Below are 24,951 nucleotides of genomic sequence, written 5' to 3'. Positions count from 1 at the left end.
ACTACTACTACTACTACTACTACTACTACTACTACTACTACTTCTACTTCTACTACTTCTACTACTACTACTTCTACTACTGCTACTACTACCACTACTACTATACTACGACTATTAATGGTTAATATCGTTATAATCTTGATAATTTACTTTTATCATCGTTGTTATTATTATTTCATTATTATTATCATTATTATTGCTATCATCATCGTCATCATTATTGTTATTATTAATATAATAAAAATATCATCATTATTGTTATCATTATAATAATAACAATAATACTAAGTAATATGATTATCTGTAGTATATTTTCTTTGGCATAGTTTACCACCTTCCTTCTCCTCTTATCATGCTTATAATATCATAATTTAAAGTCAGCTATCAAAACTAAATTTACAGAACTTGATGTAGCAGAAAAAGTAGATGACAACATATTCCTGGCTATGATATCTTGTCGCAACATCTTTGAATTATTCCGATGTCCCAGCTACCACCCCCCCCCCCCCCCCGACATACACACTCCTCCCTGCAGGAGATGATACTATATCCGCCATTGGCGTGATGTAGGTTTTGACAGATTGCGATCCAAACAATGCGACAATTGGGCCAATAAGTTAACATCTCACACGTGTCTGGGCCAGTAATGAGGCTGTCACTTAGTTTTATGGCGAGGTGACAACGTGAGGGCGTGTGAAAATTGACGGTGTGGATGCACTCATGAATATTCATGAGCCGATTCAGGGTTCGAGGTCCTGTATCAGATGTCTTGTAAAGACTGAAATTCATTGTTTACATGATTATCGTCATTATCACCATCATAATGACTTTGATGATAACGATGATGATGGTGGTAGTGATCATGACGATGATGATGATGATGATAATGGTGATGAAGGTTATAATGATGATCATAATATTCCAATTAGATGGTCGTATTAATTGAAATGCTGTTCCCGTTTGTTTCTTTTATTGTTAGAGACTTGCAAACATACATTGAATTGCCAATAGTCATTAAATAGAGTGATTGGAGAGAATGTGTAGATGAGAGAACAAGTCATAAAAGTGGTTGTTAAGTGCAAAAATGTGAAATAAATATTGTGGAATGCATGTGATGAACATTTGAAGAACATTTTGAAAGGATTTACTATTAGTGGTGGTAGTGGTGATGAAGATGAAAAAGATGATGATCATCACAATGAAAATCATTACAATAGTTCATATGACTATTGTAAACTCATCATTATGTGTATTCGAAGATACACACATATTTTGAATCAACAAAATGCAAAACTTCGTCATTTATTATCTAGTTATCATAATATCTACACTAGATATCAATCAATTACAAAAAGAATCCTTATAAAATCGTATTTGATATTCCAAGAATTATGGAATTATGGTGACGAAATAAGGATTGCGAGCTCATGCTGTTTAAGCAAAATGCAATTATCAAATTTAAGTATGAAGATACTAGACAGTTTTAGCCGGAAAAGGTATATACGACTTGCTCCGATGCGAGCATTACCAGATTACGCAAGGGTATTGTTATGAGATTGCGCGGAACAGTTTCCCACCCTCTTGTCCGTGCGCACAACTGTATTCGTTTCCACTTATGTGCGCCACAGACATTTAATCGTCTGTCTAGGACTTTACTAGCAGTTTGTTGAACACCCTCGTAACTTTACTTTTGCTTTTGTTTCCCACTCAACTCATTTTTTTTTCTCTCTTTTTTCCGACAGGATATTTTCTCCTCTTTGGACTATCGCTTCTGCTACCCGAATGGATTACCTCATTGAAATGTGATAAAGAGGATCTTTCACTGCTTCGCCAAAGATAATCACCGTTATCCTCACCCTTCGTATAATCGCCAAAGAAATTTATCAGATTTAATGTATATTGCAAGCCAGTAGGCCTATACTGCATTAAATTTTCAAAAGAGCAATTGGGGTAAAGGAAACGTTCTTTATCTTCAATAATATTTCAAGAGGTCTTTCGATCAACAATGGTGCTACCATGTGATTTAGGGGCCAGGAATCACAGGCCAAACATCCAACTCACCAATTTGACCCCGGTCAAGCAGATACAACCCGGAAGCGGAAACTTCATTCCTCAGATAACCAACATCACCAAGGGATCGCACATAGGAGGTCACACCGTTGGGGGCGCCCCATGTTCGAACCGTTTGAATACTGACATCCAGCCGCAAGGTCGGCCACCGAGAACCGAAGCGCAGCTTAGCCGCGAGGAACGCCGCAGGAGAAGACGCGCAACGGCGAAATATCGAACTGCGCACGCAACGAGAGAACGAATACGCGTCGAGGCCTTTAATGTGGCTTTCGGAGAGCTACGAAAACTGCTACCGACCTTGCCCCCGGATAAGAAACTCTCAAAGATAGAAATCCTGCGACTCGCCATCTGTTACATTGCGTATCTCAACCATGTACTAGATGCATGAAACAAGGACCGATTTTTGGACGATAATACGTTTTGACTATACGCATTCGAAGAGTCTACTTCAGTATATAGTGTAGATGTGACATCACTGTCGAGAAAACAATAGAGCAGCATTCTCTTATTGGAAAATGTGCATCAGAAAAAATGGAAGGTCTGTTGATAGTTTTCGCAAATATGAAGTTCTGTAGTCCTCCGCACTGGATATTACTTATTGGGTGCATCGTCAATTCAACGATATATTGATGCTCTAAGCCATGTTAACAAGTACAATTGACTTCGCACTAGTAACATGTTCACATTTGGTACGATGAATACACTTTCCTAAAATTTATTATTTAGTAAAATGTAATTGCCATCTTCACTGAGCTCAGTATGCAAAGATTTAAATGGTGTAAAAGTTTAAGTGACAAAGCTGCATTAAAGCAGACAATGGGAGTGACCAAAATTATCCTACAACACTTATCATTGGATGATGATGATAATTATTACATGGCGCTTAATAAAATGCAACGACGTCTCAATAATCGATTAAAGGTTATATTATTACCTCTGTTATCGCATCATGTAGTTCACTACTATTTGAATGAGGTTTTATGAATGTCAATTGGTTTCTTTCGTACAATAAACATCATTATTTGTATAAATTTCCGAAGTAGCAAGGTATATATATTCATATACTGTGTTTTTTAAATGGCACTCATCATCATTCTCGCTGCGATAATATTCAAATAATTGGCCTTTATCATGTTTATTGGTGGATTTTTTTCACATAATAAATTGGCGTTATGGGCCTCTCTGAAGCAAGACAATGCGTTAGTTTTGAACCTCTCTTTATAACGCGTTAGTTTTGAACCTCTCTTTATAACGCGTTAGTTTTGAACCTCTCTTTATAAAGTTTACTCATTCGAAATTATAAACGGTATGTTTTACTCATTATGAATAGTGTTTGATGCCACCTTATTCTGGTACACATGGTTTACAGGTGTTTCTGAAATATGAAGATGACATTAATGATATTGGTGCAATTCATTTAGAAAAAAAGGAGTGTGCAATGTCATCTTGATCAATATATTGAGAAAAATATGTTATTCCACGATGGTGCAATGAAACTTTCGTTGTTCATTTTCTGTACAAATAGGAGGATAAATATAATAAACATGATAAATCTTACACAATGATATGATTGTGGATAAGCATTGTTTTAAGTGTGGCTTGATTGCTAATAATGTTGATTAAATGGCTCATCAGTTACATGTTCGTAGGCCCACACTCAATTCCCGCGAGGCACCTTAAAATTCAGAAACAAACTGCCAGCCTTGTGCATACCTCCACTGAAGTATTGTTTAAATACTTCAGAAAGAAGTTTAACCAAATATCATTTGGGCACATTACACACTTTTAGAATTTGGTTTAAAATACGTTGTGACATGGAGCTAAATTAAGAATATTTACATGTGTATTAAAGCAAGGGGGAATAATGTAAAGTACTTTGAATCGAAGTTGCATTTTTTTATGTTACAAAAACTGCAGAAAGAACAATATCTGTCTAGAAAAACTGTAATCACAAAGCAAACATCTATACGCATTCCCTTGAATGATCACACCACGATAAACATTGAATCTTATAAGTTATAATTTTATTCCCCATAAGAATATATTTACTTAACAAACACTACAAAATTATATGTTGAATTACATTTTTTTTTTACAAATCTAAGATTTAAATAAATCAATTATACAAAAGCAAAAACCCTTTCAGTCTCCAATCATCTTACAGTTATTGATATCTTGTCGTCTTAAAATCAGGTTAATTTTTCTTTTTGTATTAAATGTACTATTAAGGTATCGGTTCAATTGTCCAAAAAACAATTAAACAGCAACGAGAATTTTAATATCTGATAAACGTGATAAATTTCATAAAAAAGTCAGTTACTATATCATCGCTTATCAAGAAAATATTTACATCTAAGCAACTAAAGCACATTATGCATTTGCAAGGTAAAACGAGAAAAATACAAACAAGCGCAAGGAAAATGGAAAAAAGTTACTTTATCCTAATTCGTTTAAGCTGATTATGATATAAAATGATTCCTCACAGCACAGAATGATTATGATCTTTGTTCTATTGTTATATCCATTTCCCTTTTTCCCGATAAAAAAAAACATACACCTTCATTCAAATTACACCTGATCGATTTTCGTCGCTTTTGGAACCTTGACGATTCTCAATATTAGCTTTTACAATCGTAGGAAGTTTCTAATGCGATCGATATGCGTTGCTCACGAAATAAAAAAAAGTATATCGTTAAAATCGTTTAACTTAGGGCAAGGAAACGCAATATCCCCCTTTTCAAGTATTTCTTTGATTATTTAAATAACACGCAATAAAGATGGCAATATTTATAACAACAATGATGTAACACGAAAACTCTTCAACTATTATCTAAAGCATGGAATGAAAGCTGCAAATGTACATAACAATAACTCGTTCAGTTTTAACTGTTCAAGCAAAAAATCTCCATTTTCTACTTCAACTATCTAAAACCTAGTCCCTTACATAAGCCGCCGTAACTTCAACTTTTAAAGTAAATGTGATATTCCCACAACACTCCTTTATTTGTAAGCAAATCGATTGATTGTAGCATCTATTAGAACCACCTGAAGTAATATATATAGAATTTATTGCAATTATAAATATTAACTCTAGGAATATTTCCTCTTTTATAATCTAGGCAGGCATCTCTTAGAATTCATTTTGCTCTTGAAAAATCACTTCGAAAGACATGATTTAGTGGATGGATACTATATATGTTGCATCGATTTTCAAATAAATCATCGTTCATTGAAAGTTCAAGGTTCGGTTTTATAAGGCCTCATCTCTTGGCTTTCCTTCTAATGAATGTTGGAAAGCGACTGAAACAAATATTTTTTCAATCGGAATATTTTGTATATAAATCTATGGTGTAAACGCAACATGAAATAAAAGTGTACAATCTACATATACAACAAAATTCGTTTTATAAAACACTTATTAAAAAAAAATTAGTTTGAAGAGCAATATCGAATTTCCACCTCTGCCCAATTTGGTGAATGAAATGAGTGGTGCATGGTGTTATTAAATAACTCTCTAAAATTAGGAAAAATATTAACTCCTTAAAATACAGTTATTTTTTCCGAAGTAAACTGTATCAAAACAGTGGAAGGAACGACTATTCCCCAACTTTGGGCCATAGTGGGAAAACAAAATCAACATTTGGCCAACAATCTAGGTAAGAGCGCCCTCTCCTATGGGTTTGTCATCACGTTTAAGCCCAAGTCTCGGATGCATAACCCTTGTTCTCCTGCTCCACCTCTGCTTGCAGAGTGAGCGGGGCGGGCGGCGGGTAGTTGGCCGGTGGGTGAGCTGGGTGGCCACCAGCAGGAGGATATGGGGCCTGGTGTTGGGCTACTGGGCGGTACTGACTGGGGTCTGGAGTGGCCCGGTAAGGGGAAGGATCACGGCTGGTCCCTGCACCATACTGCAGACCTGATTTCTCTACGGGTGGTGGCCCGCGGTGATAGCCTGACTGGGTCTGAGGCGTGGTTTTCATTTCGATATCCGAAAACCTGGATAACGGCAAGATTAAAAGAGTACAAAATGTCATACATTTTATTTAAAAATGTTTTGCACATTTATGTGTGGTTCAGAAAAACATGTTAAAGAGTTTTATCTATCTAATGCCAATGATAGCCTAACACAAGCAACATCACTCAACAATCATGATGTGTCATAATCATCAACATCATTTAAATAAAGGGCATCACGACCTCGTTAGCAATGCCGTTACCAGCACCGTCTGATTTATGGTCATCCTCCAGTCATCATCGTCATTATCATCATCATCATCATCATCATCACCATCATCATCATTATCATCATCATCATCATCATCAACATCATTAACATCATCATCATCATCATCATCATCGTTATCACCATTATCATCACCATCATCATCACCACCATCATCATCACCATCATCATAACCATCATCATCATCATCATCATCATTTTCATCATCAACAACACCATTATCATCATCACCATCATCTTCACCACCATCATCATCATCACCACCATCACCATCATCGTCAACATCACCATCATCATCACTATCATCATCACTATCATCATCATCATGATCATGACCATCATCATGATCATGATCATGACCATCATCGTCATCACCATCATCATCATCATCATCATTTTCATCATCAACAGCACCATTATTATCATCATCATCATCATCATAATTTTCATCATCAACAACACCATCATCATCATCATCATCATCACCATCACCGTCATCGCCATCATCATGAAAATCATCATAATTATCATCATCATCATTATCATCATCACCATCCTCATCATTATTTTCCTCATCATCATCATCATCATCATGATCAACGTCTCCTTACATTTCTTTTTCTCTCTTGAGTCTGTCATCTTTCCTATCCTTCCTGGCTGCCCAAACGAAGATGAAGATAGCGGCTGCAACGATGAGTACTGCGCCTACCACTCCACCAACGATGGCCATAGCCAACTCCAGCGGGTTGAGTTGTTCTGTCAAAGCGAAATGAAAAAAAATGAAGTTGCCAAGTAAAATCACAAACCACCAAACCATAATACTAAACACGTGAGAATATATTTCAAAAAGTAGAAAATAAAACCCACATCAATACTTCTAATTATCACCAAAGCGTGACAATCGTTTGAAATTGTTGCAGTAACATCATGTCATTTTTTCCCTCATCATAGCTTTCTTGATTTAATTATTTGGTAGTTACTGCCTTTCATTTTTTTTTAAAGTAATCATGTATTTTTTTTGCCTATTCCCACTTCGCTCACTATCAACTACAAAATCCTTTCACACATTTGAATCATTGCTCTCTTTAAAATATCTCCATAAACATGCTGAACATTATGAACGATACTTACGGTAGCAGCCGGGTTTGTAGCCGCTCCAGTGTTCAAACTCTTGGCGGCAATGGCGGTACTGGTTTCCGTAGCGTTCGTAACCGATGTCACAACTGTACGAGACCTCGATGCGCTCGGGAGCGGCATCTACGGCCGAGATGGAACCATGTATGGGTGTCTCCAATCCTCCACATAATAGACTCTCTACAGAAAAGAAAATTGAAAATGTCAATGAGGCTTTGCTAACAGGGATGGGGGCATCGTCGTTGCTAAAAAAAATTAAATGCAACCTTATCCTTACAGGAATATATGCTAAAAAAGTCAAATCCCTATCTATGAATAATTTTGTTGCTTACTGTACTGTTGATTTTGAGCTTATCAGACAAAATTGGACATTGCGTTTAACTGAAACACAAATAAAATTAATTTTACATTTTGACACTTTTATTCAATTTAGTTGCTCGGAAAATCATACATAACTCTACAAGTAAATTTGTAATACAGACCCCCTCCCAGTGTCTTACTAATCTGCAGACACAAACACTGATTGAAACTTTGATCAACGAGTGAGTCTCCACACAAAGACTAACACATACAATACTCGCTGTTCAATCCTAAGCGACAGGCCATTCAGTACAAAGGGCATTAGAGGCTGCACAATCAGACCCTTAACTCGAGAGAAGGGTTTGCAAAGAAGACTACTTTCTTACCTAGACATTCATTGACGATGTCATCTTCCTGTGCTCCTCCGCTCCAATCACCGCTCGGTTGGCACACACGGTACTCGGGACCGATAGGTATGAAGTCATCGTCGCACCGGAACTCGAGCTCGGACCCGACCTTGTGATTTCTCTCTCTCAGGAATGTCTTGGTACCGTTCTTCGGTGTCCTGATGTACTGGCAAGTCACCACTGAAAAAAAAGATGGCAGACATTAATGGATAGGAAATCGATAACTTGATAAACGGATTAGGTTGATTGTGCTATAGTCACAACCAAGGCAACGAAACCAACTCTGGGACTGTGTTACAAAGAGTTGCGATTGATTAAATCAACCACAACAAATTACTACGGAAAGCCAGCAACAACTACATCTAACATGCGTGTTTCTTCAAAATATTTTCCTACTATTATATTTTCAAACATTCAGTGTTTTCTTGAAAATCCAGCGTGTTTCTCTTTGTTCACAAGGACATTGTTCAAATTTATTGTGGATTTCGGTAGAATTGAGGTTGTTCGGATCAATCATAACTCTTTCTAAGACTGGAGACAGATCGACCAAACCCATCACGTGATTTCCATAATAATAGGTTGGTTTTGGAGTTTGTATCGATATAGTCTGTGTGACTATAGCTTACGTAGCTATTTAAATCAAACAACGAGTTACGCTCAAGAGGCTCTGGACAAATATTGATACAGTACACGACGTCGAGTGTGGCATGGACTGAATGGTTGGCCAGTAGTTGCATACAAATTACTGGATGGTAACTTTACTATTAAGTGGGTAACCTCCATTAAATCCTTGAATTTAATCGACGATTGACACTCACCATCACGCAGCGCCCTCTGCGCTTGTTTGTAGTCATCGTATGCCTTCTTCGTAGCCTTGCCAAGTTGAAGGAAACCGGTGGACTGGATGTCATAGATGCAGTACGTATTTCCGTCGCACGTGTCGACAATGACCTGGGTGTCGAGGTACGTGGGAAGGTTTCCGTCAGGAGGATTGAAGGCGGGTACGAAGTCGTTGTCCTGGAAGAAATCGTGGTTCTTTCCTTGATCATACAGGAAGAGACTTTCTGCCGGGTTGATCTCCCCTGGTGAGATTCAGAATAAAAGAGGGCCAATGACTTAATCCTGATGGAAGTACTATTTTGCCATCATGTCATCATGCATACCATCATTATCACCATCCATCAAAATAACATCGCCATCTCTAGCTTCAACATCATCATCATCATCATCTTCATCATCATCATCATCATCATCATCATCATCATCATCATCATCATCATCATCATCACCATCACCATCATCATCATCATCATCATCATCATCATCATCATCATCATCATCATCATCATCATCACCATCATCATCACCATCACCATCATCATCATCATCATCATCATCATCATCATCATCATCATCATCATCATCATCACATCATCATCATCATCATCATCATCATCATTTTCATCATCATCATCATCATCATCATTATCATCATCATCGTCATCATCATCATCAGCTAACCACCATGTATCATTTACATGTAACTTATCAGTCTTACAGCAATGTTCAGCAATAACATCGACACATTGATATCATCACCTTCAACATCATCCTCATCATCATCATCATCATCGCCGTTCTTATCTACCTCATACTTCCTATCCCAATAAGAGAAATATTTGGTCTAGATTTGTTTGGTTTACTCAACGTGTAAAACTAATATCCAATGAACAAAAATGAAGAATTAGAAATAGCATTGATATAGAATGCTAGCACAATAAATATGAATGCGTATATAAGTGACGAATTGATTACTCTATTCAGAGCCATTAACATAATGTGTCTGTTCTTCTTAAAGATCTACCATAAAACTCACATGACTTTGCGAATTGGTTGTAGATGACTTCCGCCGTTGCGTTCGGGTCAACCGATGTCCCACCATTGGAGGTCAAGTCATTGTCTGGTACCTCATCCCAGTTACCCATCAGCCCCTCGACGTAACCCTACATCGAAACACATCGGGGATGAATGAGGGATAAAAGGAACGTTTAGAAATTAAGATCAACAACTTAAAACAGAAGAAATAAAGAACGACACACACAAAAAAAAAACACTGACGATTTGGGAAACTGCATGGTCCGTTTGTAATTCAATTAATTTGAATTATAATATCCTCGAGGGCATTATCACTATGAAGAGTTTGGAAGAGTTTTAAAACGCGCGAGGCATCGCCTAGGACATTATATTTAGCCGTCATCATCATCATCATCATCAGCACCACCATCATCATCATCATCACCACCACCACCATCATCATCATCACCATCATCATCATCACCACCATCATCATCCCCATCATCATCACCATCATCATCACCACCACCACCACCACCATCATTATCTATTTGGATCAGTAATCTACCTTGAATTCGTCGGGGATGACGACCTGGATGAACATCCCTTCGGCGGTGCCGTTGATGACGATACCGATCTCAGAATCTTGGAACGTGACGATGACCTGGGTCACGTTACCTCCTTCGTAAATCTTCGGGAACGAGAGGTAGAAACCTGGAAGATGAATGGAGGTTGGCATATTATTTAATGAATCATTGTTGACTGAAAACACGGAAAATAGACGGCGAGCATGTAGCATGTGTAGTACTGGCATGAATTTCATAACCCCAAGCCGTGATTTGGAAATGATGCTTATTCATCCATTTAATATCTCCTTTTGGGAATGTTTTCCAAAGTATGAAACTAATGGGGCATTGCAAGAAACTTGCGATCAATCGCAAGTCTATTTTCGTTCCCGAAATCAAGCACATTCTGTGCAATTGATTGCAAAGATGCGATTGATTGCTAATCTACTCAAGAAAACAAGGAATGTAATCTGATTTGCTGAAGTAAGAAGTGATCAATCAACTGTAAAACTGCAACATAATTTTTTGCGATTGACTGCAAATATTTTCTTGCAACACCCCATAAGATCCCTCCACCACGGTTGTTGAAAGTGAATGTGGTAGGGTGGCTTTAAGAATGCAAATTTACCATCTAAAGCAAGCCTGGTCTGTGTGTCAATCTTGAGGTACTGTCCTTGGTAGACAACCTGAAGAATGGTCTTTGAACTATGTTGAATCTCAATGTTCTCTCTGTCTTCCTCTTTCATCGCTACGGAGGTGACACGTGTAGCCTGAACAATATTTCCTAAAGAAAAAAGAATAGCATACGATACTGTGTCACCAATGGTCACTGAGATGATAAATCATAGCAGCACAGTCACATCGAAGAATCCGACTCCAGACCGACCAAAATTATTACATTATTCCCAATGACATACTATTGGTCTGTTTGGAGTCGGTTTCGTTGGTGTGCCTGTTATAATAAAGACAAACAAATATAAAGAACCAAAGACTAATTAATGAATTTAAGAAGCAACAACACTAGCGTGTCAATAAACTTATCTGAAATAACACAGGAATATTTATACCAGATTTTGTACTTTTGTATGTCGAAAGATAAAAGGTAATCGATGTAAAAACTATACCAGAAATGTCATCACTGGCAAAGTTGCGGATTCGGATCTCAGTGTGGATATGAACAAAATTATTCTCTTTTTAGTTAAAAGTTCAGGCAAGACTTCGAAAAGAAATGGTCGTGAAACCTAAGTCAAAGTCTTTAAAAAAATGGGTCATCTGTAGAATAGAGAGAAAGAAACATATAAGACGGACATGTCGTAGATAAAATACGTTCGCAATTCTCTCCCAAACAAAGTCACCTTCATACTAACCTTGCCAATCCAGCATCTGTTCGGTTCTTCCTTGCAGTGTAAACCGGTTCTGAGCCCCGGTCGTGGATCGCATGAGCGTCCACTCGCCTTTCCCATTGAAACTGTACTCAACGCCATCAAATGTCACAAAGTGCGGGTCTCCAAATACAACGGCTGTTAGAAACGAAAATTACATATTCCAATAAAATAACATCTCATCTGCAATATTATTACAAGTGACGGCGATCCCGAGGAGGCTGCGTCCCCCAGAAAAGTTTTATGGGAGATTCTCCCAGATAAGTTCAAGAAAAAAAAGTGATCAGGGGTAAAGAGAGATACTCCTGAACAGTTTTAGGGGGTCTTCTCCCAGAAATGTTAAGAATGAATAAATAAATAAAATACAAATCAAGGGAAAAAAATAAGAAAAGACAATTATAAACACAAAGCAACTCGAAGTGAAACATTGATGTAATCAGGTACTAAAATCAAACATCCACTCTTGGAAATGAAAAGCGAGTTTATGTTTTTTCTTGGCAAAAGATAATATTTTAAGTCCATGTTACATAAATTATTAACAGAGCTTTAAAACCGTCGACACTCGAGGGTTTGTTTAGAAATTTGCAGACATAAATGAAATATTTTAACCGTTGGAAAAATATATAAGTTAAAAATTATCACTTAGTATACCAAACATTTTCTGAAAAGTGGAAGGTGAAATATTGGTGTTTTCGTTTTGATCAATAAGAGAAATATTTTCATCCCAAATAGGTTTTAGTTGTTACAAAAGAGTCAATGAGGGGAATCTTTTTTCTTGATTTTGAATAAGAAATTATTGAAGGCAATTGTTCTATGAAATATCTTAAGACAAAATATGTATATGAATATCGGTGCTTACCCATTCTAGGGGCATCGTACCATCTGCAGTCCCTGGTGGGGCGGTGATACTGGTAATACTCACAAAGATCACCCCAGACACAACATGTGTAGTATGGAATGATATCGTTTATCCAAGTAGAAAGCACCGGGACAGCCTTGGGGGCATTGTAGGGCGGCACTCCGTTCACAGTCACGCGGTGGGAGAAACTGCCCGAAAAACTGTCGCCCGCATAAACCAAATTTTCCTCGTAGTCATAGCAACAGACAGAATCAGCATTCTGGGGGCTGATTAAAAAAAACAAGAAAATATTAAAAATGCCGAATAAATGGGGAAAAATACGCACGAAGCAATAAGCAGTGTAATAATTAATAAAAAGTTAAAAATTATCCATAGCTTTGAAGAGAAAGTAACACATCATTAAATATTTTTTTTGGGAGAAATGTAAAAGTATCTTTATGGGAATGTAGCAATACAGGCAGACCACCCTATTCTCCCTCCCCAATTAAACTAAAACAACAAATAAACAAACTACCCCCTATAAAAGCACAACAAATACACACTTTACTTCTTATTTTCTTTTGATCTTTCTTGTTTCCCTAACATGCCTCGACACTGTGTAAAGCTGCCCTCCCACTTCCTCTCTCTATTCGTTAAGCTTGCAAATAATTATAATTTATAATATTGTATATGCTCCATTCTCTATCGGTCTATCTTTAAATCCTCCTCCTCTAGCCTTATATCTCCCATCTCCCAACCTGTTAATGATGTTGATGACGCAATGCTTGATGCCCTCCCGTAGGAAACAATAATCTTCATCGTCATCGAAACCCGCTGTCGACATATCGCAGAAATCCAGCGGACGGAAACGGGCGCGGTCCGCCAGCGCCTGGCTCAGGTCGCACGGACATGGATTCAAATCCTAATGAAGGATTGGACAAAAATGGAATCATACTATTGAAACGACGTGAACTCTGCAAAATCATTATATTATATTCTGGATAATAATCACGCAACTGGGCGCTCCTGATCAAACAAAGTATATACTTGATCATTAATAATTACACACTTTAAATTGGCAGCACGATTTACATTAAACAATCACTATTTTCCAATGCACATTGACAACTATTCGGTATAATTTTTTTTTTTAACTACATGTATACAGATAAATGCCTGCACGTTGTAACGATTTTGAAATGAATTTATACAGAATCCCATAAAACCACCACCCATGTTTCAGCATGTATCAATAAAAAAATGTGTTTCAAATGATTATTAATGAAATTCGTAATTGCTGAGAAATAAGCAGAATAGGCGAGATAACTTCCATCCAAATGTCTAGTCGTTTTCTAAGCAATGTATGTACACTGACCCATATACATGTATGCCTATTTTCCCCTTTGGAAATATTCAGTTCGATCGTTCTCAGCTTAGATTTCATTTTTTCCCCCACAAAGCACAGTTAATGTAGTTGTACCAGCTCTAGATCTGGGATGTTTCTGCAGATTTTCTGGTCATTTCATTATTTACTGCAACTACTTTCAATCCTCTTTAATTTTGTGTCATGTTTTATTCACATTTCGTCTTCTCCGATAAATGAAAGTTAAAAAAGAATTTATAATTGCTGCCAATTTGAAGAGAGAAAGCCAAGAAAAGATTACCTTCGACCTTTTCGACCTTATGAAAGCTGTCTACCTAAATCATGTCTTTCAGGGGCCGCGGAACGGTTTTCAAAATCACAATCATATGGTTTTTGATAGGTTTTGGAGGAAAGTAGGGGGCTGAAGCAACCCCCGCTTCCGCGGTCCCTGTCTTTAGCTTTAAAATGCCACATTGTACGTACCTGATCATAATTCCAAACCGGTTCGTTGTCCATCTTTTCATTCCATATCTCGCATTGTAAATTAGAGTAGGCTCCAGGATTCCGCTGATATTTATCATTCATCATATAACCAAGCCAGTGAACATCACTCCATATAGCGAACAGGGATCTGTGAAAAAAAGTGTATCACATTTGAAATTGTTCAGATAAATAAAACAACACCCATTATGTTAATGAAGACAACAACAACAAAAAATCGAAAAAAAAAACGAACCAAAGTCTGTTAGAGAGACATGTGACAATATAATTTATTACCTGGTGAGTCTGTAACACAAAAAGTATATATTTTGGAAAAAAAATGGGAGGTCCCTCACGAGAACACACTCTGGAGACGCTGTTCCACCATGTACATTCATACATAATACATTCATCATAGGCCTTATCAAAAGCTTTAGGCTTACATTTTAATTGGTTTCTGTCATTTTATTAGTTACATTATAAATATCTATGTTGCAATTTATTACATCGATCGAAGCAAGCGAGCAAAAAAATTTCATCCTATTTGGTACAAAAATCTAAATTTTAATAGCGTTTTACACGACATTCAGAAAATAATATCATATTTCACCAATTCCCCTCTTTCCTCTACTTTTTCTCCTCTCCTTTATTGGTCGTAAATATTTTTGGGTCCATGCCCCCCTCCCCCATTCTGTTCGGCAGTGAAAATGGTTCTGTTCCCATTAATAAACTCTCGTACCTTTTGTATCGCCGGGTAATTCTGATCACACCAACAGCATTTTCTGGCGTGATACTCCCGACAGGTTCGGGGATCCACTCATAACGTCCAGTATTTGGGGCGTCATGTTCAATGTCCTCAGTTTCTTCCCAGCTCGGTACGCCATCCGTTTCACTATACGCTGTGGATTTAAAAAAGGGATAAGATTTTTATTCCAAATAACACTTTAAAAGGATTATTAACAATAACTTAATATACATAAAATAATGAGTCTTTATAACGAAACCAGTAAGTCTAATCTTGATGATAGACGACAAAATAAAATAAAAAATCACCAGAAAGTAATTATTTACATAAAAGAAAATCTACTAGAATACAGGAGTGTGGAATACAATGCTGTAAAATCAGCTGCACAAAATGATAAAATCAACATTGTGAATCTCATTCCAATATGTCTAATAACTATGAGAACATAGACGTACACACTGAAGGTGTCCACAATTTAATCGTATGCACTTTGATTATAACGTTGTAAACCACACCTACACACCATATACATCGTCTACTATGTGAACACTGTGACCTTTCCAGTGGTCAACTGCTTCATTCATGTCATTTGGAACAAGAAACGCGATAAAGGCCAACAAGAAATAAACATGATAATTTCAATAAACAAGTCAGCTAAATGCAGGAACTTACTTAGTAAATCAATATTGATCTGCGTGTAGTTGATTAAGCTTGGGTCCCATTCAATTGCTACCTTACGGTCAGCCAGCATCCAGGATTCGCTATGAGGATTTATTCTCTTTATACCAGCCGGGACATCTCCAATGTCAACTAAAGGAGAAATAAAATTTACATTCAAGGAAGAGTGTTACAAGAGACAACAAAAGCCGGTCATCGAAATCCACGAAACTTACAGAAAACGTGTAGTATTATTATGACTGTGATAGTGGGATATTCGGTGATGCTGAATATGGAGGAAGGAAAAAAACAAAGACTCGTAACCTCAAGAATGAAAATATAAAACCAAAATTTGTTTATATGTGATGAATTAAATTGACGCATAAGTGGGTATGCACCTGCATAAAAAATGTAAGACGACACAGAAGAGTGGGTGACGTTATTATAGGAAGGTCTATAGATTGCACTTATTTCTATCAAAAGAAGATAAAGATGATAAGAAAGTGGGTAAAGAGCACGTAAGAAGAGCTTGTCCAAAGTAACAAAATACTCGATTAATGGCCCATGATACTTAACCCCCAAATCACAGAAAAATTCTCACCTATATCAAACACCCCGGTGTACGGGAACGTAATAGCATCGTTGTTCGACACGCGCGTCTCGATGCGGCCCACTTGAAAGAACGTAGGTACGACGCACCAAGCTCGCTGTGAACTCATCCAGGTACAGTTAGTGAGAGCGATGGGGTCTTCCTGAGGACCAAACTGGAGCCAGATGTCGTCTTCGAGGGTGAAGCATGGTCCTTGGATGTAAAGGAACTGGTGGCCAAGCATAGAGTCGAAGCGTGGGAATGTCTTCACCTCACCTACGATGGAATTATAATTCGACTCGGTTTTGGAATTGGATTTGGTAATGAGCACGGGTTAACATGGAAAACACAATAAATTGTAAGTGTAATTCATTATCCGTTTAATATGAAACAGTCTTAACAACGAAACGACCCCAAACCGATCGACGGCATGCCATTGACAATAACGTAATATATGTGATCGGTCTGGAATCGGTTTCGATGGTGTGTGACTGTATCCGAAACCGATCGATGAAACAACGTACATGTAATAGGTTTGAGTGGTCTGGAGTCGGTTTTGATTGTGTGACTGTAACCGAAACCGATTCCAAACCGACCGATGATATGCCATTGGTAATAACGAAACATATTTGATCGGTCTGGAGTCGGTTTCGATGGTGTGACTGTAACCGAAATCGATTTTAAACCGACTGCCATTGGCAATTACAACGTATCAAATTTGATCGGCCTGGAGTCAGTTTTGGTTACCCTGGAGTCGGTTTCGTTGGTGCGACTGTAACCGAAACCGACTCATAACCGAACGATGACATGCCATTGACAATAACGTAACATATTTGATCGGTCCGGAGTCGATTTCGCCGTTGTGACTTCGGCATGAGGGAGTTTCCACTCAGTGACGTTGGCAGGATTCAAGAACAGATTGAATGCATGAAAATATTCATCAAATGACAAAGATAAGCTTGGAGGTATTTGTCGAAAACTGGTGTACCGGAACAGTAATTGCGTCCCAAGCTTCAAACCTGACAAAAAAGAAGCCATTTGTCCTTCATGTCCTTAATCAATGACGAAAATGCTGCTTTGATTGACTAATTTTCGACAAACACTTCTTGGTTGTTCATTGTCAAGAAGAGCCTTTGACAATCCCTATTTGTATGTTCTTGAATCCACCGCGCGTCGTAAACGCGAACACCAAACAATATTCTTTTATGACGTCGTGACTCACCAGCCGTTGTGCAACCGCCGATGTCGACGCTCACTGAACTTATGTAATAGACCCACAATCCGGGGATCTCGATGTTGGATTCGGTGACGAGGTTTTTCAAGAAGGTGTTGTCACGGGAGTATTGGTGAGAGAACGACTTCGAACCGTCACCAGCGTTGAAACCGACCTGGTTGTAGATAAATGTTTTAGTTTAACTGTTTGGAATGATTCAATTTTAACAACTTTTGAAAATGATGATTTCTGTGACCCTACATGCTATTCCAGTTCAGTCCCTAGCAAGTGAAGGGAGATATATGATTTCTTTTGAACAAGATTCGGGCGATTGGGCTTATGATCATCCGATGATAAGTTAAGGGGGGGGGGGGGCTTGGAGGAGGGTGTAAGAGTTAAACGATATGGTTTAACTATAAGACGCCCAGGGGTTTTATTTCAAAATCAAATGAAGAAACCGAGAAGAAGGAAAAGAGGAGGAGGAAGAGAAAGAAGAAGACGAATAATAATGATAAGAAGAAGAACAAGAAGCACAAGAAGATGGAGAAGGGGAAGAGAAAGAAGAAAGAAGGCGAAGAAGAAGAAGAGGATGAGGAAGAATAAGAAGAATAAGAAGAGGAGGGAGAAGAAGAAGAAGTAGAAGAAGAAGAGGAAGAAGAAGGAAAAGAAGAAGAAGAAAAAAAGAAGAAGAAGAAGGAAGAAGAAGAAGAAGACGAAGATGGTGATGAAGATGATGAAGAAGAAGAAGAAGAAATGTTACCTGTGCTGGTGTACCACCGATACCTGTTGTTGGACCTCCATTACTCTCAGTACCTGAGGTCCAGTCTATTTGATCGTAGATAAAGATAGCAAACGTCTCGAATTCATCACTTGCGATGATACATTGAAACGAGTTCCTCTGAAAAAATATAATGATACGATAATAATAACAGGAATAAGAATAAAATTTTCAATTTCAAATTGAAATAAGCATTGGTTTTCTTCCATTATCTCACAAACTTTCAATTTTTAATATGAATTATGCAAAATCATTTGTCATAAAAATATGAATTTGTTAACAGAAGAAGTCGTTGATCCTTGAAAGCAAAAGCTTGTGACGGGATGCGATTGTAACGCAAACATGATAATATATATTGTAATAATGATGATGATGATAATAACATCAATAATAATAATAATAATTTAAAATGATAATAATAATGATGACAACAACATCAATAAAAATGATAAAATGATAATAGTTATAATATTACTAATAATGCTTAAATTACAGACAATACTTTAGCTAATAATAGTCATTTTTATGTCAAAATAATAACATAATACATAAACCTTGCTTGCTAGTCCAATTCATCCTTTGAAATTTCCGGCATTGCATGAGAGGTGAGAGCAATATGTATTATACCACCGCTGCTACCATCAAATATTACGATACATTACTCCAAACCCTATACTACAGATGCTACAGAAGCGAGCAGGCCTTTTCTGAATAACGATTCCTACTACTTAAATGAAAATTATTACGAGAAAAAAAACAATTTACAGTAATCTCCTGAGGTATACTAAAGCATAATTATGAAAACAAGTTCGTGTGCTTATGCTTATTTTACTTTATGCCACAACATGAATGGATCATTATAAGACTTATAAACAGATCTGTTGTTTTAACTTAAAGAGGGCATAGAAATCAAATTCTTTCGAAGGTATAGTGGATAGTATTCATCATGGGATGGTCTGCCAGTGCTGATAATTTCCATCAGGGTTGCTCCTCGAATAAACATTACCGGACCAACCCTGGATAATTATATATTTGTGTTTACATTAATGATTATGTCAGTTAAACATACAGCAAAAATGAATTCACAATGAAAATTGATGTGTCAGTAATTACAGTCGTAAATCAATGTGGCTGAAAAAGGGCCCCAAAACATACTATTATCTTTCATTAGATCTGGAATAAACTTATAAAAAGTAAAAATAATCACATGAATCGTAAAATTTGAAACCATTTACTTACCAAATTAAATCCGTCAGCAATGCCGTAGAATCCGACCTCCACCCAGGTCGCTATGACGAGGACTTTAGGCTGAAAATCATCCCATTCCACGAATGCCCTTTCGCGGAAAAATGTAAATAGACGATATTGCAATTAGTAAATGACATTCTGCATGGTCGCCCATAATTCTACAATGAGACCATACTTCTCATTAATAGAATGATAAATCAACAAACTACGGCCCGTGGCCCCCCGCCCCCACTTGAGAAAAAAAATACTGGTGGAAAACGTCTTGCATACGCAAATGGGGATTTTCTAGTACCTTGTCAAAATTTTCCTGACATAAATCACCATTACTTGGAAATAAAGACCTTTGATTTTGGCTTGTTACTTTTTCCGGTAAAATAATGCACTACCCTTTTGGAAAATCCTTGATTTCCCCTGGAAGGAGATAGGTTTTAATGCCTTTCTGAACATTGCTGACATGTTCTGAATTTGTACATCTTGCGATATACTTACGTGTGTATTTCCCCCGCAGCTCTGTCCAGGAGTTCTTGTTCAGTGCTTTGTCGGAAGTAAACATACCCACGCGTTGTCATATCAACATTTCCCCAAAACGGAGCTATTAGTATCCTCTCTCTGTCCGTCGTTTCCTTTGGAAGTAAAATGAAATATGATTGACTTATTTAATTGCAATAAACCAGTTCATAGTTATCTCTAGGGCAAGTTTGTAAATCTGACCTTTCTGAGACTTTTTGAGGAGAAAAATTTGGAATGTAAAAATGCCATGGAAACCGAAGTGTGCCCCCCCCTCTTTTGAAATTGAAGACTTTTTTTTGCTTGTAAATGTTTTTCTTGTACCAAATATCCTTAATTTGTAGTTGAAAACTTTTTTTTTGGAGGGGTGGGGGGCTTGTCATAATTAAAATTTTCCTCCGACATCCCCCCTTTGGAAAAATCTGGAGCCGCCCCTGGCAAAGTTCAAAGCAATATATTACGTAAACTCGACCATGTCGACTGACATTACAGGATTCACAAACTGAATAATGACCCAGTGATTAGAATAGCACACCAATTATGAAGGAAGGCCGATTTGTTTCATTTCTTATTCAAAATCATTCTTGCGTTATATTACATTGTATTTGGCCAACTATTGAATACCAGTCACTAGTGGACGCAGTGTTAATTTAAAGCGGATCTATCGAAAAACGCACTTAAAAACAATGATTAATCAGGACATCAAAGTTGGCGCTTCTCTCACCGTGCCATTAAAGTACCTGGATCCGATCGTGCGCAAAATGGAACTAGGACTGGTTTATTTGATTTGATTCGATTTTAAAAGTTTTCGGTGAAAAATTGAGTAAAAAATCAATCTGGCATTAGCTACAGCTGCTAAATTATCTCGAATTTTCTGTCAATTCACGATCCCCTTTCAATTATCTTTCCAACTTTTTATCATCATCATCATCATTATCAATATTGTCATCTTGATCGGTATTCTAGTTGCAATGAACTTACTTACCTCCATATCTGGTCCTATGGGGAATACGGGCTGCGCCTCATCGTATTTCGTGTATTGATTGTCAAAAGAAAGCACTCCATTGTCGTTTACCTTTACAAGGAGGGAAATTGAGGAGGAAGAAGGGGGGGGGGGGAGAAAAAAGAGTGGGGACGGAAAAAATGATGAGAGTGGTTAATTAGCGTGTCATAAGTGTAAAATAATTGAAATCATATCATGACCTAACCCTAACCAATATAGCCATCGTGCTCATTTGTCAGTGTTTATATTATTATTGTTTTATTGTAACAGAATTTTCGGTAGAAGTAAACTACGTTTGATCTTTCTTATGAAGCTAGTTTGAATTATCAAAAGCTAGACACCATGAATTATCAATATCGTCGCAGTACATTCAGTAAATAGTCAGAAAATCTTTCCAACGAGTACAGAATGCACCAAATGTACGTTTCGGTCAAGTTATTACGCCACACAAAATGTGAGTTCAGATTATGAATTATCCACTAATCGCAATCTGATGTGCAAATTTATTTGTGTAAACCAATGCTGAAACATACTTTGTGTAATACCTTGTGGCAGTTAATTTGAATGGACCGCGATTTATGTATTTTGTACGCTATTACATAGAGGGCGGTGTTTACGAATACATCTATCATGACTGTCTATAGTTCATTTTGGCGTACTCGGATTGCAACTGTTGCAATTTTAGTAACATTTTGAAGGGGGAAAAAGGCGGTGGTTCCAATTAAATTAGTAACACACACAGGTAGAAAGTATTGCATAAGTGTAAAACAAAATCAAACTAGATTTCTAGTGGATATTACAACTTATACCATCAATTAAAAAAAAATAGGTCTATACTAGTTAACAAAGACAAAATGGGTTATAAAACCAGGGCACTTGTTTAGGGCCCTGCGTAAAAATCCTACTGATTTGACAATTTAGGATGTGACTTTATGAACAAAAATATACTTCAATAAGATATTTTGTTAACCATGTGGAAAATGTGGAAAATAAAAGAAAGTGACGTACAAACATTTTCCAGTACTTCTCGTTGTAGAATGGTATGCCCCACCTGAGTTCAATGGCTGGCGAGGCAACATCATTGCTCTGTCTCAAATAATCATCACGATTTCCTTCTCCGAAAGGATAAAAATCTGGAGAACAGAAAAAGGAGGGAAATTAACAAAAAATCTAAATATTTTACTGAATATCTATTCTTATGATAATGTTCTCATCTATCATGTCTATGGTAATTGATCTGTAAGAGAGTCAAAAGGGGCCTAAGCTTTCGATCCTAGCAGAATCTTCTTCGGAGGCAAAATGGATCTGTATAATGCATGTTGCTGGATGATTTATGTATATTTTTTAATGTGTTGTACTCCGTATGCATGTAAACAAGATGAATTTCTTCAAAGTTGAACCATGAAACAAAATAATGAAACAAATAGTACAGCAAAACATTGTCATCTTAACCGAATACAATTTGTTGGACACATAAACAATGCCCGTAAATATGTATTCAAGATACTAAAAAAAAACCAATGGGGAATAATTACCTCATATCGCTGACATTAATAAGGATGATGGCGAATGCTATAGCAGCCATGATGAGGATGGAGATGATTTGAATAAAACGAGAAAGATCCAACAAGCATAACATTGAAAATTTCACCAAAAACGCATCTAAAATTAAGAAAGTTATGACATTTTGAAGTTTCTCTTAATATCACAAAACAGTTGTGAATGCACATCCTGGGCGGTATGCAAATGGGAAACTGATGACGTCATCCACTATTTCTTTTGCATTTTATCATAATGAAATATGAAATTTTTGAATTTTCTCCTCATTGTCAAGTGAAGCAAAAATAAAAAAATTAAATCCCTGAACATGTGAAATAAGCTTAGTTTTAATACTATATGGTCAATCAAGTTTGTCCTTATTGTCTAATCTATAAAAAAATGAAATGTTGTATAATTCAAACAATAAAAAAACATAAAAAATAGTGAGGGACATCGATGGTTCAATTGGCATGTCTCTGGATTGTGCATATCAGTATTTTGTGAAAGATAAGCGAAATTTTAAAATGTCATAACTTTCTTATTTTGCATCCGATTTTGATAAAAATCTTAGCATTATGCTAAGTTTGATTTTGCTCTATTTATTCAAATCAACATTTTTTTTTCTGGGGTAGACTTGACCTTTACATATTCGCCTATTTGCCTAGTTTGACTTTGCTCACTTAATTGGTAAAATCTGAAGAAATTTGGGGCCATGTATGTCACATTCTCATAATATTTTTAATTAAGATAATAATGAAAACGTGTTATTAACAATGCTGATGATGATAGTGATGATGATTACAATAATGATAACATGCATAATAATAACAACGGTAATTGTCAAAACAGTGATAATAGAAAGATGCTAATGATTATAATCATAACCATCATAACAATAATCATAATCATAACAATCACTAATAATAACTGTTATGATTCGTGATTATTATTACGCGGTATTAACGCTTTTCACTATCAAACTGCGCATAATTGTTATGAACTTAATATGTATTCATCACCCGATGTAAGTGAGTTTAGAAAAATCGTAAAGGACGACTCCACAGTCACTTAATGCTAAAAATGATAGAGACAGATATTTATTTATTTATTTCAAGTATTTAAAAGAAGGGTAGCTCAATCAGCAACAAGCTGGTTTTCGTTGAGGCCCTTCGTGAACAAACACAAATATAAAACATGGTAACATATTCAAATATAAACAAAGAATAGAGCATAAATACTAATACTGAAAAAAAAATGAATTGAGCATAATTAACTATGGAAAAAAACAGAACAAATAAAATATGATACTGTAAAGATGATAACTAAAACTAAACGAAAATATCATATACACAAAGAGAGAAAATATGTTCAAAATGAGGAGAAATAATAAAACCATGAACCATGATTTCAATGCGATATTTTCCCCGTTATAATTTGCTATTGTATGTCTTTAAACTATCTCAGTTATTGCTTTCCACGGTTCAAAGAATTTCAGTGGGCGCCATTTTGGAATTCAACCTTCATCAATACTTAGCATCCACACCGGAAACAAAAAAAAATGGACGATAATTTACTCACACCGCTGAGTTTGTGCCATTACTTGAACTGCACCAAGACAGCAGCATATTAGGACGAAAATCCCTTTCGCCATCTTGGTTCCTGATGATATTGCACGAAGAAATCCACCGTATATCCTCTTATAGTATTGGGACTCCTTCAGACCGTTTCTATCATTTTCCATCCACCGTTCCCGCCTAAATCTACATATATCATTCGCATTCTATACACCGCTTTCCTTAGGCGTTTTACACTGTGGACGTGTGGAATTATGTAGAATTAAAACAAAATGCTCGCAAGGAATGATGGGGGATGACCTGTGACCTTACATATTGGAAATGTACAAACAAAATTATTATCAGGGCTTTTGTCAATAGATAGTTAAAGATTAACATCACGATACATAATGCTGTACCAGGCATGGGGTGCGTCCAAACGGACCATCCCATTGTTCTGGAAGGGGTGTAGTTAATCAATATGC

General features: G+C 36.8%; 2 protein-coding genes across 2 annotated transcripts; one reads left to right on the top strand and one right to left on the bottom strand.

Annotated features, from left to right (window-relative positions):
* The first annotated feature begins 2,005 nt into the window (after positions 1-2,005).
* Positions 2,006-2,458, top strand: LOC121419718 (helix-loop-helix protein 1-like). The gene has a single exon (XM_041614176.1). It carries the CDS (start codon positions 2,006-2,008, stop codon positions 2,456-2,458), a length of 453 nt encoding a protein of 150 aa, XP_041470110.1.
* A 2,732-nt stretch (positions 2,459-5,190) lies between these two features.
* Positions 5,191-24,734, bottom strand: LOC121420476 (sushi domain-containing protein 2-like). Its single transcript, XM_041615126.1, has 22 exons — positions 24,492-24,734; positions 22,383-22,507; positions 21,357-21,446; positions 20,354-20,487; positions 19,856-19,952; positions 18,599-18,736; positions 17,848-18,013; positions 16,638-16,901; positions 16,052-16,189; positions 15,374-15,533; positions 14,638-14,785; positions 13,550-13,713; positions 12,813-13,078; positions 11,939-12,091; positions 11,200-11,355; positions 10,574-10,719; positions 10,028-10,154; positions 8,970-9,233; positions 8,131-8,331; positions 7,442-7,624; positions 6,922-7,066; positions 5,191-6,063 (listed from the first exon to the last, which is right to left on the bottom strand). Exons 1-22 carry the CDS (start codon positions 24,652-24,654, stop codon positions 5,763-5,765), a joined length of 3,729 nt encoding a protein of 1,242 aa, XP_041471060.1. The 5' UTR covers positions 24,655-24,734; the 3' UTR covers positions 5,191-5,762.
* Positions 24,735-24,951: the final 217 nt, after the last annotated feature.

This window comes from Lytechinus variegatus, chromosome 8 (genome assembly GCF_018143015.1).
Source record: "Lytechinus variegatus isolate NC3 chromosome 8, Lvar_3.0, whole genome shotgun sequence".
NCBI classification, from domain to species: domain Eukaryota; kingdom Metazoa; phylum Echinodermata; class Echinoidea; order Temnopleuroida; family Toxopneustidae; genus Lytechinus; species Lytechinus variegatus.
This window is presented reverse-complemented; position numbering and strand designations above follow the sequence as displayed.

Excerpts from the sequence above, each read along its gene's own strand:
- LOC121419718 (XM_041614176.1), top strand. The coding sequence starts at position 2,006 with ATGGTGCTACCATGTGATTTAGGGGCCAGGAATCACAGGCCAAACATC.
- LOC121420476 (XM_041615126.1), bottom strand. The coding sequence starts at position 24,654 with ATGGAAAATGATAGAAACGGTCTGAAGGAGTCCCAATACTATAAGAGG. Across the intron at positions 21,447-22,382 it reads AGAAGTACTGGAAAATGTTT|GTAAACGACAATGGAGTGCT; the intron begins GTACGTCACTTT and ends CTCCTTGTAAAG. Across the intron at positions 8,332-8,969 it reads GCAGAGGGCGCTGCGTGATG|TGGTGACTTGCCAGTACATC; the intron begins GTGAGTGTCAAT and ends CTTTTTTTTCAG.